General features: G+C 37.8%; 1 protein-coding gene across 3 annotated transcripts in view; it reads right to left on the bottom strand.

Annotated features, from left to right (window-relative positions):
- IL1RAPL1 (interleukin 1 receptor accessory protein like 1) overlaps positions 1–15,382 on the bottom strand; it is a 679,795-nt gene that overhangs the window by 305,078 nt on the left and 359,335 nt on the right. For all 3 annotated transcript variants that reach the window (XM_066545452.1, XM_066545453.1, XM_066545454.1), the window contains one exon: positions 4,719–4,998. In XM_066545452.1, the coding sequence (XP_066401549.1) occupies positions 4,719–4,998 (280 nt within the window). The remainder of the gene's footprint in view (positions 1–4,718; positions 4,999–15,382) is intronic.

Raw genomic sequence — 15,382 nt, 5'->3', positions numbered from 1 at the left:
CTTCCTTCCTTCCTTCCTTCTTCCTTCCTTCCTTCCTTCCTTCCTTCATTCCTTCCTTCCTTCCTTCCTTCCTTCCTTCCTTCCTTCCTTCCTTCCTTCCTTCCTTCCTTCCTCCCTCCCTCCCTCCCTCCCCATCCATCCATCCATCTATCCATCCATTCATCATCCATCCATCCACCAAAAATTCTGTTCGCTTCACACTATTTCAGACTTTACCTCTTTGTCTAAATTCTTGTACTGTGTGGTTACTAATGGAAACAGTTAAGCATACTGAAGCAGGTGCTCAGGTTTTTTTTACCAACTGGGGATGAAAATAGATTTGAACAATCTCCATAGATGCTGTTATTCCCCTGTTTGAACCCTTGCTGTCATCTGAATTTGAATCTTCAAAGCTGAATATCACTAAATTAATTATAGGCAGTATTTTTATGGCTAATAAGTATCTAATGAATTTAAGTATGTTAAAGATGAAGGTTTTTCATCTATAATATAATTTGCAATGCTTTATTTAAACTTCTATTGTTATCTCTATTTGTCTATATCCTAAGCATTCTTTACAGACACTCCTATGTTTCTGAACAAGAATTGTTCATACTATTCATTTTTCTCCACTAAATGTTACAGCTTAACAAAGCAATTAATGTTCATAAGCATTAAACACGTTCATAAATATAAACCATGGCTGGATGGCAGGATCCCAAGGGTCATGGTGAATGGTGCTACATCCAGTTGTTGGCCATCACTAGTGGGGTTCCCCAAAGTTCACTACTGGGGCCAGTTTTGTTTCTATTTTTATCAATGGTTTAGAAGAGGGCAATGAGTGCACCCTCAGTAATTCTGCAGATGACAGTGAGTTGGGCAGAAATGCTGGTCTGCTGAATGATACAAAGGCTCTGCAGAGAGTTTGGGACAGGCTGGATCAATGGGCTGAGGCCAACTGCATGAGATTAAAAAAGGTGAAATGATGGGTCCTGCACTTTGGTCACAACAGCCCCATGCAGTGGCAAAGGATGGGGAAAGAGTGGCTCAAAAGCAGCCCAGCAGGAAAGAATCTTGGAGTTCTGGTCAACAGCCCAGGTGACCAGCCCAGGCCAATGGCACCTGGCCTGGATCAGCTACAGTGTGCGCAGCAGGAGCAGGGCAGAGACTGTCCCCCTGTACTGAGCAAAGGTGAGGCCATTCCTCAAATCTCAGGTCCACCTTTGAGCCACTCACTGCAAGAAAGACATTAAGCAGCTGGAGCATGTCCAGTGTCCAGGGAAGGGTTGTGGAGCTGGTGAAAGGTCTAGAGAGTAAATCATACGAGGAATTGCAGAATGATCTGGGATTGTTTAGTCAAAAGAAGAGGAGGTTCAAGAGAGATCTTATCTATCCTGATAAAGGAGGTTGTAGCCAGCTGCATCAGGGGAAGTTCAGGTTGGACATCAGGAATAATTTCTTCCCTGAAAGGGTAGTTAAGCGCTGGAATGGAGTGCCCAGGGAAATGAAGTCACCATCCCTGGAAGCATTCAAGAAATAACTGGATGTGGCACTTTATGCAGTGTTTTAGTTGATGTAGAGCTCTTTGTTGAAATGCTGCAGTCTGTGATCTTGGAGATCTTTTCCGACCCAAATGATACTATGATTCTGTGATTCTCAATCACATAAATGTTCACTAACATCTAACTATGCAACTCCAGTTCCACTGGTCTATGCTGATATTATGTTGGGTAATACTAGAGACATTGTAATTGATGTTTTCAGGCAGGGAAGGAAAAGAATACATGAAGGAAGTGTTCTCTTGATAGGAACAGTATTTCAGCTATTTTTGAAACTTTAAAGGCAGAATTTTTGACAGAAACTTATTATTTACTATTATACCAGGTATATGTAACATATGCATAATTTCTGGGAGCTGCACTTGAATATTTACTTTAACTCTTAGTGCAGTTTATCCAGCTATATTCACGGTCCATGTATGATAAATAACAAGCAACCTTGTGATGTGACATCCCTCTCTTCATGAAGGGGGGGTGTCTAGGATTGACCCCATCCTCTATACTGCCATCATCAATCCCTTCCTGTTCCTCAGGTGTGGCTCTGGGATGGGGCTCTGACCAGCAGCAAATGCAGCCTGCACTCCAGTGGAGCAGAGTGGTCAAAAATGGCAGTGCTGGTGTGGGAAGCAGCTGCAGGGAACAAAAAAGCAGCTAAACTGAGACAAGAGGAGCTGAGCCCAGAGCAACAGAGTGGCAGCACAGTGAGACATGAGCAATTTAGCTGTGAGAGGTTTGTCCATCATTGTTTTCCATTGTCTTTGACTTAGAGATGGGGAAAGTCATCTGCGGGAAGCTCCCACCAATTTGTCTTTGTCCTGGTGGCCACACAGAACTAGGTCAAGGTGATGAACACCCTTTGAGTGTAAACACTGTCTTAGGTTGCAAGATGTGGCTGGGGATGTGTATTCTATTGCCATCTGATAGAGGTGGGGCAGTTTTCTTCTGTTAAGTGGGTCCCCTGTTAAAAGCAGGTGGGGCAGTTTTCTTTATCTCTTCCACAATCAATCCTCCCTCCAGGAGAGATATGCTGAAAATGGGCCATTGAGTGCCACAGCATGACTGATAAAATTACATCATTCAATTGTGAGATGCTCCGCCCAGGGGGAGGAGCCAAGCACTCCTACCTGGATAGAATCTGAGATTTGGAACACCACAGGCATTCTTCTCCACTGGATTCCCAGAGGAAGACCAGGCCCATCTACACCACCACTGGATCTTCAGAGAAAAACTACAGTCTTGTACAGGATCACTGCCTCAACAGAACCACATCTGTCACTCCAGGAGGGCTGCAGCCACCATTTCAATTGGACTGCTACCAACACCCTGACCCACAGGGTGTCAGGTCGTATTCTGACTCTGTCTGTGTTGTTTTGTATTACTTTATTTTTTATTTTTATCTTTTTTTTTTCCTAATAAAGAACTGTTATTCCTGCTCCTATATCTTTGCCTGAGAGCCCCTTAATTTCAAAATTATAATAATTCAGAGGGAGGGGGTTTACATTTTTTATTCCGAGAGAAGCTCCTGCCTTCCTTAGCAGACACCTGTCTTTTCAAACCAAGACAAGTACCTTTTTATATGTTATTAATATTTCTGCTACTACTGTGCATTTCTTACTCCACTGCTGTTTGCTTTCAGTAAACAGTTATCTCAACCAATGGTCTCTGCCTTTGCCCCTCTCTTGCCATAGGGGGTGGTGGGAAGAGGAGTGGTTTATTTTTAGGTCTAATTTCTGACTGGTAGCAAACCACCATAGTAGTTTAAAGCAGATTACATGGTCCTACATACCTCTGGATTAAATAAAAATCCATGTAAAAAAAGCCATTAATACAGGTTGAGATGATAAACATAAAGTATGTTGAGTAGCTAAATTCAGCACTTATCTATACTTGCTGGATACTGCAACATCAGATAATTAAGGTTTTCTTTATATAAACAGAGGAGATTAATTATGGTATTTTAAATAGCATTATGGAATAATTGACAAAACTGTTTTCATTTTCATAGCTACTGTTACACACTTATCAGAAAATATTAATCCAAATATAACTAAAAATTCTCCCAAAGGAACTTAATTTGTAGGTTTTTGTGGTTTTCTTTTAAAGAAAACTGTCATCATCAGAAAAACCATGTTGAATATGCTATTGGCCAAACAATGTGATATGAAATTTCTCACAGGTTATATAAAGAGCTCATAGAATAATGTTTTTATAAGCACATTATTTAGTAAAAATCTCCTTCAGCACACACAAACCAGACAGCAACCTGTGCTCCCCCTCCCTCTTATCCAAGACAAAAAACCAAAACCAAACAACCAAAAAAAAACCATAAAAAAAAAGGCAGACAGTAAACCTTTCCAGTTGCTGATAAAACAATTTCCACCTTTTCCTTGCATCACTGTTCTAGCTGCATTGTGCATTCCTTTTCTAGCCACTCAGTTGCTCTACATTTTGCTTTTTGACTCTTTCTATCATGTATTAGTAGCAAGAACACATTTATAGTTATCCAGATAGAGAGGAATACTGTAAAGGGCTGGAAAAATATCTCTGTGTAAACCATATTAAAGATGCAAAAAGAAGTTGAAACCTGTTGCAGAAAGCAGAAGCAGAATCCAGTCCAGTTTCTGGTGATAAAACTTGATGAATCAGAAAGTTAAATTTTTTGGAAGACATCTGGCACCCAGCCTCTATTATCAGATTAAGCCAGATGTAATTCTAAAGGATGTATGCAAAAATGCTGAAATTTCACCTTCTGCTTTTTCTTGATGCAATTACTTTACATCAAATAGCAATTTTTTTTTTTACAGAAGAAAAGTCAATTCAGTTAAATCACTTAATGAAATTTACATGAAATTAAATCTGAATGTAAAAAAAGGAATATTTTTTTTTTATTCTGGGATAGTGATTCCAAGAGTAACAGATGACTTATTCATCCAGTCCCAACCACCTTATAATTTTAGATTTTAGTATAAATTACTAAATTTATACAAAAGCAAGTTTAATATGTTCAAGACATTCAATAGCAATTTCCAGTCAGGCATAAAAACCTTCAGGGAAGGGAATGCCAGGAGGAGAAGAAAAAAGAAGACAGTCAGAAAAATTTTCTTTGGCATTAAAGTCTCACTATTAAAAGCCTTGTTTCTTGTTTGGTCAATTAAAATGCAGTATAATAAAATATAGTACCTTATAACACATGCATAGAGCCCGCTGTCTTGTACCACTGTTGGTCTGAACCAAATGGAGTCTTCTTCTTTGCTCATTCTGGTTCCATCAAAAGCTATAGGTTCCTCAAAATCTCCAGGTCCAGAGCTTTTGTACCACATCAAACTAAGTCCAGCACTTTGGGCTAGGGAGTAATTAGCTCTAATATATCCATAAAAGAGTGCACATTTTATACGAACAGGTTCTCCCACTAGAACTTGATATTTCTTGTAATCCACAGACCAGTCAGTGCATCCATCAGCTACAAGAGAAGAGAAAATGACAAGAGATTGTCAAAGGTTTTGGAAAGCACTATTCACACAGCAGTCTTCATTGTGGGAAAGTATTGTATTGGAAAAAAAGTCCATTGAGGGACTAGCAGTATACTTTTTATCCCTGAAAAATTAACTGCATTTTCATGATGTTTATGTCTTGTACTTGACTATAGTGGACAGAGCCATTAGGACATACATTGCTAAATGTTGATAATCTCTGAGCACTAACTGAGCAATTGCTCTTTTATCTTTCGTGGAACTCCAGCATGACCAGTTATAAAATGCTGAAGTGAAATTAGTGCAACACAGGTGATACCCTGTGGTTCACAGGGTATCACCATCTAAATTGCATCAATCAAATATCTTCAGTGTTACCATGTAAGTGAAAGCCTCAGAAGATATTAGGACAAGGAGTTGTGGTCTGAACCAAATTGTATGAAAGTTTGGGATAGATTTGAAGGAAGAGAAAAAACTGCCTTTACAATAAGACCAAATGCACAAAAAATTACTTCTAGGAAAATTACTATCAATAATATAAATGGATTATTCAAAAACACGTTAGACAGATCTTAGTTCGAATTCCTGACTTTCCAGAACTATATTACAAATTATGGTTATTAATATTTTCTTTTTTTTCCTGTTGAATAACATCAGCCCTTACCAATACTGTCCCACAATAACTGCTCATCAGAAAGCAAAACTAAATTTATTTGACATGCCAAACCCCAGTAACATAACTAAACCCCAAGGCCAAAAAAACCACCAAACTCACAACCTTGTCCCCTGTATTTTTAGTTCAGAATACCAAAACAACAAAAGGAAAAGAGCTATTTTCTACAATGCCTTTCTTAACAAAAGTTTGTATTTTTTTAAAGCAATTCAACCATGAAAATTCACTATTAGGTTCATACACTAAAAAAACTCAGTGTCCAGTCTCAGCTGGTTAACCAGGCCCTAATCCAGTCAGTGGAAAGCAATCAGTACATCCAAAGGACAATTTATTTCTTCTCATTACTATGTCTCATATAAATATTTTGTCTTTGAATTTGACACTTTATTAACTTTGAAAGAGCTCAGATAGCTAGATAGCCATCTTAGAAAATCAACTTTTGAAAAGCTCTATTTTCATCCTAGAATTGTTCTGACTTTAACAGAGAATTCCAGCTACTGTGCAAGGTAAAGCAGTATTTGCACTTTAAACTTAGACAATATTCTGATCTGCTATTTGGGAGAAAAATATACTATATAGTGATTTTTTGAATCCTGTTTTTAGGTAATGCCACAGTACTTATTGTATATTGCAAAATAAGAAAGAATCAGACATTTTCACACATCCCTGTGTAAGCAATACCCTAAGTTGATCCAACATAGAAAGTTGGGGCAAAAGTGAGTGAATTGAGTGAGTGAAAATTTAGAGTGAATTTGCATTGTGAACAGAATTCACACAAAGAGATATTTGATATATCTTTGGACCGTCTCCTCCTGCATTAACTTTTATGACCAGGAAGGGAAAATAATATGTCCCTGTTCCAATTTTCCTACACAACAGTTCCTAAAGATTAGTAAGTGTTGTTACAAGGCCCTAATAAGACTTGTACTCATGCATAAATTGAAGTGAATGGAAACAAAGCTACACTATTAGCTTCCCCTTAGGACCAAAGAAACTAACTTTCATGTAGCCAAGGATTCAATTACATCTTTTATCATTTCATTTTTACCTCTCTGAAAGAGCATTCTCTCTCACCTGATTTTATTTCTCTCTGTTTCTAAGTCCCAATGCCAAAAAAGAATTAACAGCCAGCTCTAAGCAGTGTTAATTTCATTATATGAGTTACCAGGTAATAACTTCTTCATTATACTTTATCATCAGATTGTAATCTTGCTTTTCACTGCTTAATTTAGCTAGTACAGGATGGTTTACGTTATTAGTTTGTAAGTTATGTCTTCTCTCTCAGGATATTCAGTTCTAATTGTTCCCAGTTCCTTTAACTTGCAGAATCCATGAGAATATATTGCTGAATAACACCAACTCAAGCTCTTTGTATTGGAGGAAGGATTAAATATGCAGGGCAGATGCCACTGGCTTTGTTTCAGCATGATATTTCTCATAAGGGCCCTGGGGGTCCTGGTTGGTGGCAAGATGAGCCTGAGCCAGCAGGGCCCTGGCAGCCAGGAGGGACATCCCTGTCCTGGGGACATCAGGGACAGCATGGCCAGCTGGGCAAGGGAGGGGATTGTCCTGCTCTGCTCTGGAGGGGCCTCACCTCAAGTGCTGGGGGCAGTTTTGGGTGCCACAATACAGAGAAGACATTAGGATGTTAGAGAATATCCGAAGGAGGGCCATGAGGATGATGACAGGACTGGAGGGGAAACTGTATGAGGTCACTTGTCTTGCTTAGCCTGGAGAAGAGAAGACCAAGGGAAGACTTCATTGGGGCCTTCAACATCCTCATGAAAGGAAAGAGAAGGGCAGGTCCCAATTTCTTCACTCTCATGACCCGTGGCTGGACTTGAGGCAATGGCATGAAGCTGTGTCAGTGGAGGTTTAGGTTGGATATTGGGAAACTGCTTTTCAGCCAGTGGCTGGGCACTAGAACAGGCTCCCCAGAAAAGTGGTCACAGTACCGAGCATGACAGAGTTCAAGAAGTGTTTGGACAGTGCTCTCAGGCACATGCTGTGATTCTTGGGGTGTCCTGTGCAGGGCCAGGAGTTGGTCTCCATGATCTGATGGGTGCCTTCTAACTCAGAATATTCTATGATTCTAGAAAAGCCTTCTAGGGATCACCTGAATTATCTATATATTCACGGAACTATTTGTTCATTTTTTGGCACAAACCCCATCAAAATGTCCCACCATATTTTAAGATAATGTCTACTTGTCCTGGATTCAGCTGGGAGAGAGTTAATTTCTTTTCAGCAGCTGTTACAAGTGCTGTGTTTTGGATTCAGAACTAATGAGCCCACACCTGGAGTGCTGTGTCCAGCTCTAGGCTCCTGAATACAAATTATATGTACAGACAGCAATGTCCAACAAAGGCCCACAAAGCTGATTAAGGGACTGGAGAATCTGTGCTGGGAGCACAGGCTGAGAGCTGAGACTGTTCTGCTTAGAGAGGGCTTAGGGGGGATCTTAGTAATGAATACAAAAACCTGAAGGGAAGGTGCAAAGAGCCAGGCTCTTTCCTCTGGTGCCCAGTAATAGGACAAGAGGCAACAGGCACATATTGAAACACAGCAGGCTCTTTCTGAACACCAGGAAACACTTCTTTTCTGTAAGGTTTACCGAAAATTCACACGGGAGGTTGTGAACCCTCCATTCTTGGAGATATTTAGAAGCCAGAGAGATGTGGTGCTGAAAAACCATTTCTGGTTGGACTGTATGACCTAGAGAGGTGTCTTCAACCTCAATCATTCTGTAATTCTGTGCTTTATTACAGTTACACTCAGTGATAACCTTAAAGAAACATATGTCCTCTTCTCAAAGTGGTCTTTGAATGAAGTGAACATGAGAGTGTTTCTCTTCCTGCTTTCAGAAATATTATACCACTTAAACTGCCAACACTGACATTCAAGTCACTTAGAACTGTGTTAACCGAATTACAGCTGGAAGGCTCAATGCCTTAAAAATCTTCCAGGAAAATCCTCACACTCAGCCAATGTGCTAATCTATGTGAAGGTGCTAATTCAATTTTGTCAGATATAATAGAAAATCATCATTCCCATCATAAGACACACTGTGATATTTTCTGATAGCTGATATTTCAGGAGATAACAGTCGATCTCTGCATAAAATGCTCCCAATTTCACAGTAACTTAGAAACATAAACAGAAGCTTAAAACCACATCATGAAAAGGAAAACAGACTGTCGTGTCCTTAAAAATAATACTGTGAACATTCAGATGATGATAGCATGCATGCACCATAACCAGCACTTTCTGCATGTGGTGTGTAGAGCACACATGCTTTTTTCAGTCTTGAAAAGCTTGGATGTATCAAAAACTAATTAAAAGCCCAATTTCTAGATTTCTTGAGGAACATAAAGATACATTTTAAAAGATCCAAACATATATTCAGAAAATTCTTTTGATTTTTATATTGACATTGCTACCTTAAAAATGTTACATATTTACATGTTAAAGGTGTGCTACTAGCTTTGCAAATAGGGACAGAAAATAACAAAGTTTTAATATTCATTCAGATTTTTTAATACTAAATAGATTGAATATTTGTAGTCAGTTTCATATTGTAACTGTGTCCATTTCTACCTTGACTGGAATTTTTTTTTGGTTTGTGCAAAAGTAGGGCATTGATCAAATAAATTGTCTAATGTTTCTTCTCTTAATTATGGCTGCTACTGACACAAAATCAACACCTTCAATTACAGTCATTCAAAACAACTATGGGGAAAAAAATAGACTCCATACTTTTCAATGCTTTTACTTATACTGTCACATCATCAAGCAGTCGATCATGTTTTATAAATTGAAATATATTTGAATAATTCAACAGCTTTGAAATTTCAGAACTGCCTTCAAAAGAATGGTTGTAGTCCCTAATCTCTATTTTAATATGCTGCCTGTTATTGCTACACATAATAGCACAATACAGAGTCCAGGATAAATATAATCCACTCAGTTATTTCCTTGTGTGATTTCAGGGTATGAAATGAACCACACTGCATCACTCTCCTAATAATGAGATCGTTCTGCTCAATACACAAGTGTCTTGCAGGCTGTATCTGGATAGGAACCAACACACAGAATATCTAACATTACTAAGAAGGCCTTCCCCTTTATTTTTGGCATCATATGTATCATTTTCAAGGTAAAATTCAGTGCTGAAAAGGACAAAAATATAAAGTTAATAACTCCTGGGTCTGCTGTTACAGCCTGATCTCATTTAAAAGCTTCAATTAAAGGGCTAGAAAAGATCTTCACTTTTTCAATACATTGCTTAAAATCTGATTTCCAGATAGAAAATAGGTCTGACGGTTAAAAGCAGTTCTCCTAAAACATTTGTAAAAGAAATAGCAAATTATCCTAATTGTTTTTCATGTAATGATATTTAATAAAATAAAAATTAGCAACAGATTTACTTTTTCCTGGTCACCTGTGTTCCTAATTCTGCTCTGAATTTTATATACAAAGTATTATGCAATATCACCATCTCTTCTATTTATTTACTTTGGGTTTTTTTAATTAGGCATTTGCAAACCTGACAAAGTGACATCATAAATCACAAAAAATTCTGAAAAGTGGGCATGTAAAGGAGAAAGCACCAGGTCTTGCTTCTAAAGCTGAAAAATTTTCAAGGAGGGCACTAAGGGGTGCAGAAATAAGATAGCATCTTATTTAAAAGAGTATAGGGAAAGTAAATATGATGGGTAGAGAAATCAAAGGATGCTGTATACGTGCTGTAAGATTTTTGGGTAGGGTGGCAAATAGCAAGGTCAAGAAAGCAGGCTTTCCTTAATTGGCTGCTCATAAAACAGCATTTTAAAAGTTCATTAAGTGATGCATAAGACTCAGGATTACTTTCTTTAAAACAATTTCCACAACAAAATCAAAATCACAGTCAGTTCTGGATTACTTTACTCTTTATCATCCTTGTTACTTTCTGCTTTTTGCTTAGACTAGCTAGCATTAAAATAAAAAAATAAAAATTAAGAATTTATAGTTTATAGCACACTCATTACAGTGCCTGAGCCAATTACCTCTATCCAACATAACACAGGGTATTCTAGTGTGGGTTCTCATTATGAAGACATGCAAAGATTGTCTATTTTTGGTTTGCGTATGCTTTTATTTGATACAAAAATAAGCTCTGACAGGAATGAAGAAGCAGAGCTTAGAAACAACACATTATGGAGATGAGAGAGAACATGGCCAGTTCTATTCTTAGACTCCTTATATTTTGTTTTTTCAAAGTACTACCAGCATGAAATTGAGAAAATGAAAAAAAAAATATTAATATTAATGTTATCAAATGACCACATCAGGTATTTTATATGCAATTAAATTTCTTTTTGCACTGACTGCTGTTACAGCTTTACATATTGCTATACTGCACTTCTGGTGGATACAGCATTTTCATTTTGAAAAGGCATTTTTCATTCTCCTGAAAATTCATGTAAAATTATGGTTTAAGATAAAAACACATATTTTGTTCTCAGTCTAAAACTGTGTAGTGGCTGTCAGGAGAGGGTGCCAGTAATGGAAAAGATGTTGAATGACATTTCAGGCAAACAGAAAAATTATTTTGGATATCATCATCTATTAAAGAAGTTAGTTCCTAAAAATTGCACTTTTCCCAACACCAGACAAGTTGTGAAAGGGGTAGATGTGGTGGTTGAGGAATTTTAGCAAATGCAATAGCTCACAGGAAGAGGAATAATGAAAAAAAATAAATCTATGTCTTGCCATAAATTAATTAAAAATACTGCTTTTCAGCTCCAGAGTACTGCACTAACAAAAAACAGGGTATATATGCCTAGGTACTGGGTTACTTAGAGACATAATAAGCATGAAAATAGCTTTATGTCAATCTGGTGGGAAGGTTTTTTTACATCATTCTCTCTTTTACCTAATCCAAGCCAAATTATTAGAATTCTTGTCTGAACTAATACTATTCCTTTAATTACCACAAGTATTTTGTAGAAAATGTTAAATCACAAAGCTATTTTAAGGAAAAAAATTCCTGTTCAAGACAGACCAATGCAAGAGCAAATGCTGCACTTCCTAAGTTCCTACTCTAAACCAAGAGATTTTACCAGTTGTTTATTCAGTCCCTTTTGCATCCTTCCAACCCTCCTATTCTGTTTTACCATGTCATATAAATTAGGAAGCTCTGTAAACACACACTTTAAAGGTGTCCTGGCTGGACTGGGCTGATCAGGTTCTGCTGGATTGACCCCAGGCCAGCAGCAAGAACCCACATAGCTTCTCAATTACTAAGCCACACATGCAACAGAACAGGGGAAAGAATAGGAAAAGCAAAAGAAAAGTCATTGGTCAAGATAAAAGTAGAAAAGAAAAAACCCACAAGTGATGCATAACCACTCCCTCATCATTATCTCCCACAAGCAGAGCAGTGCCCAGCTGGTGTCTGAACAATGGCGACCAAAAGCCATGATGAATGAATTTATTTCTGATCATATTATTTGGCATGGAATATCCCTGTGGCCAGTTTGGGTCAGTTGTCCCAGCAGTGTCCCCTCTCAATCCCTTGTCCCCCACCCTTGGGAAGTAGAATAGGAAAAAGAGAATTCTTGTGGTGCAAGCACTGCTCAGCAACAGTCAAAACACTGATGTGTTACCAACACTATTTTAGTCACAAATCCAAAACATAGTGCCATAAGGGCTGCTGTGAATAAACAAAACTCCATCTTGCCCAGACCTGGTGCACAGATCCTTAATCTGTTTGCTTCTGTCTACTACCTTCTTTCAATTATTCATTTCCAGCTCAGGGACTGTCTGTACATTTACAGTTACAGCATAGGAATGGAGGCATAATTTAATCAACAGCCACAAAACACAAGTTTGTTTACTAAACTAATTTCCAAAGCCTAATATTAAACTGCATTAATTTCTGTGCCCATCTGAAATGAATTGGTTCTTCTTTGTTATATTTACTATAAAACTTTATTTGAGGGTGGCTCTACATCCTCTGTTTCTTTCACGGAATCACAGAATAGTCTGAGATGGAAGGGACCCTCAAGGATAATTGAGTTCAGCTCTTAAGTAAATGGCCCATATTGGGATCACATCCAAAATTTTGGTGCTGTTAGCAGCAAATCCTTATGTGGCTATACCAGATTATCTGCAGTCCTTTTTGAACTTTAAGAGTTCAAGTTTCTTTCCTCCCTGCTCCCCAAACATACTGTCCTGCTAGACTGATTTGTTTTTAAAGACAACTTCCACCCAGGCTCACTATCACACAATTTCTATATAATGTATAACTTTTTATGTAATCTTATATATATATATATATATTACACATACATGTTTAGATATAGAATCTCAACATGAGGATGTGAAGTCAAGTCTGGTACATGCTGGTCTTAAAACTCCTTCTGGAATCACTAAACAAAGTGACTGAAACAAAATAGTAACTCAGCCTGAAGAGAACTGGGGAGAGGTTGAACTAATTTCTAAAAATTGAACAAGCACATGTAAGGGTAGGGTTTTTTCCCTTTAGAAAGGAGATTTCCCAGAGAAAAGAATCTCTGGGCCATACTGGGGTATCATGTTGCATAGCAGATGTCAAATTATTTAATCTCTTCCATAATCTCTCAATTATTGAAACTACTTCTGAAAATACATTCTGTTCACCAGTAGCTTCATTTTGGAGATTATGAGGAAGATCAAGGATTTTTTCATGTTGGAATTTCAATAGCACTCGAGTAACAGCTGCACTGTATACCTCTAAACTATTTCCACGAAGAACTCAACCACTTAAATCACAAAGCTGCTGAATATCAGCTGAACTGTGATAACTAAACACGTGAGAACTGTCCACTTGCAGTAAATATACGAAAAATCAGCAGATTAGTTCATAACACAAGAGGATTAAAATTAATCAAATGACAACATGTGCATAGGAGAGTACAATTACCTTGTTGCTGTGACTTATCTAGTGGAAATTTCTTAAACTGCATTATCATGACTATGTGACTAATACTGTGCAAAAATGCAAAGGATTGCAGTGAGAGCTCCAGAAAGAGCTAAAACCCAAAGAAACACTTTATTTCAAATGGACTTTGAATCAAAGTATCATTGTTTAAAATTTCAAAGATTAAAAGCCTTAACCATATAATCATTAAGTATTAATAGGCCATGATGTTACAAGGAATATGCATATTTTTAAAAATTACATATTTCTGTCTATCATTCTGTTCTACATTACTTTAACTTCTAAAATACTGGGAGAAATTTAATCTATGGAAACTGGGATCTAGGATTTAAGATATCACTATTCTTTGTGAAAGAATATGTTAACTGCATACAAATCCCAGTGGTTTTGATGGCTGTTTCTTGTCTACAAGTAGTCCTGCTAGACTGAAACTGCAGATATGGATTTATTTAAAGCCATGTATCTGTCAGACAGCTATTTGTGTTTAGAACCGCAATTAAATAGAAGCTAGAATGCAGTATAGCATTAGAGAGCACAAAGAAGCTCTAGGAAGTTTTTATTTTTCTTTACTCAATATGACAAAGTAATTTATTTTTCCCAGAGCTGGGAAGAATTTTTTTAATAATCTGTAGCATATATCACTGTTTCAATTTTAATTACTGTGTGTGTGCATGCGAAAATAATTGACCTAGTAATTGCAGTGTTCTTGATATGGATGATAAGGATATGATGTCAATATTTATATCAATATGTTAATACAAATGTATGGTGCCATTAGGAACCTGCTAAGCAAGGCTTTAGTAATCATCAGCAGTTTTGAGACAGTCCAAAAACATTTAAACACTTGAAGAGAGAACAATGTCTTCTTCCCACAGATGTTTTGGAGCAGGTCAGTGGAGCAGAGCTGGACTGAAAGGCTGAGTCTGGGAGGAGGGAAGGAGGCCCAGGGCAGAGAGGTCTGGCAGGGCAGTGGCTCTGTGGCCTGGTTATGGCTGTCAGGGCACCCTGGTGGCCTGGGAATGACCAGCAAAGCTCTGGGAGACCAGAGGGATTCTCCACAGCACAGGTCAACATTGTGCTACCACCAGACAGGGGCAAATAAAGACTAAAGATGGGGGAAAATCCCCACAAACTGCTCCCTCCACTAGGCTGTATCTGCAGCAGGTGGCATTTTTAAGAATTACGGCCCTTGTAACAGTCTATTCTATTCTGTCATTACATATATTAACCAGTTTCAAAAAATCTGTCAATGCAGTATCTATTACTCTGGTAATAGGTACTGGAACTCTGGTTTGTGTACGTGTGGCTAAGCATCCAGCTTCTGGGAAGGACACATTTCCCTTCTCTTTTGCATTTCTTTTCAGTCTCAAGAGCCCTTCAACATTTTCTGTGTGAATAACTGAAAGGAAAAATAAATTCTTGACATTACCCTGAACCTCACTACCAGCCCACAACACAGTACCAACTATCATAATGATTAGGAAATATGTATTAACCAAATATAAGAAATGTAGTCATTGTCAGTTTGTAGACCCTCTTTTATACAAAAAAACCCCATTATTTAATGGCTACCAAAGACTCTGAGACTACTAACAGACTCTGGGAACAAGAAAAAAAGTATTCTCATTTCCCAAAACCACAAAAAAACCTTCTATGAATGTATAACAGTGGCATAATTTATCATCAAATACCTAAAGAAAGGACATATTTTCTTATGAAACAGAAACTAATTTTTAAT

This window comes from Molothrus aeneus, chromosome 2 (genome assembly GCF_037042795.1).
Source record: "Molothrus aeneus isolate 106 chromosome 2, BPBGC_Maene_1.0, whole genome shotgun sequence".
Lineage (NCBI taxonomy): Eukaryota > Metazoa > Chordata > Aves > Passeriformes > Icteridae > Molothrus > Molothrus aeneus.
This window is presented reverse-complemented; position numbering and strand designations above follow the sequence as displayed.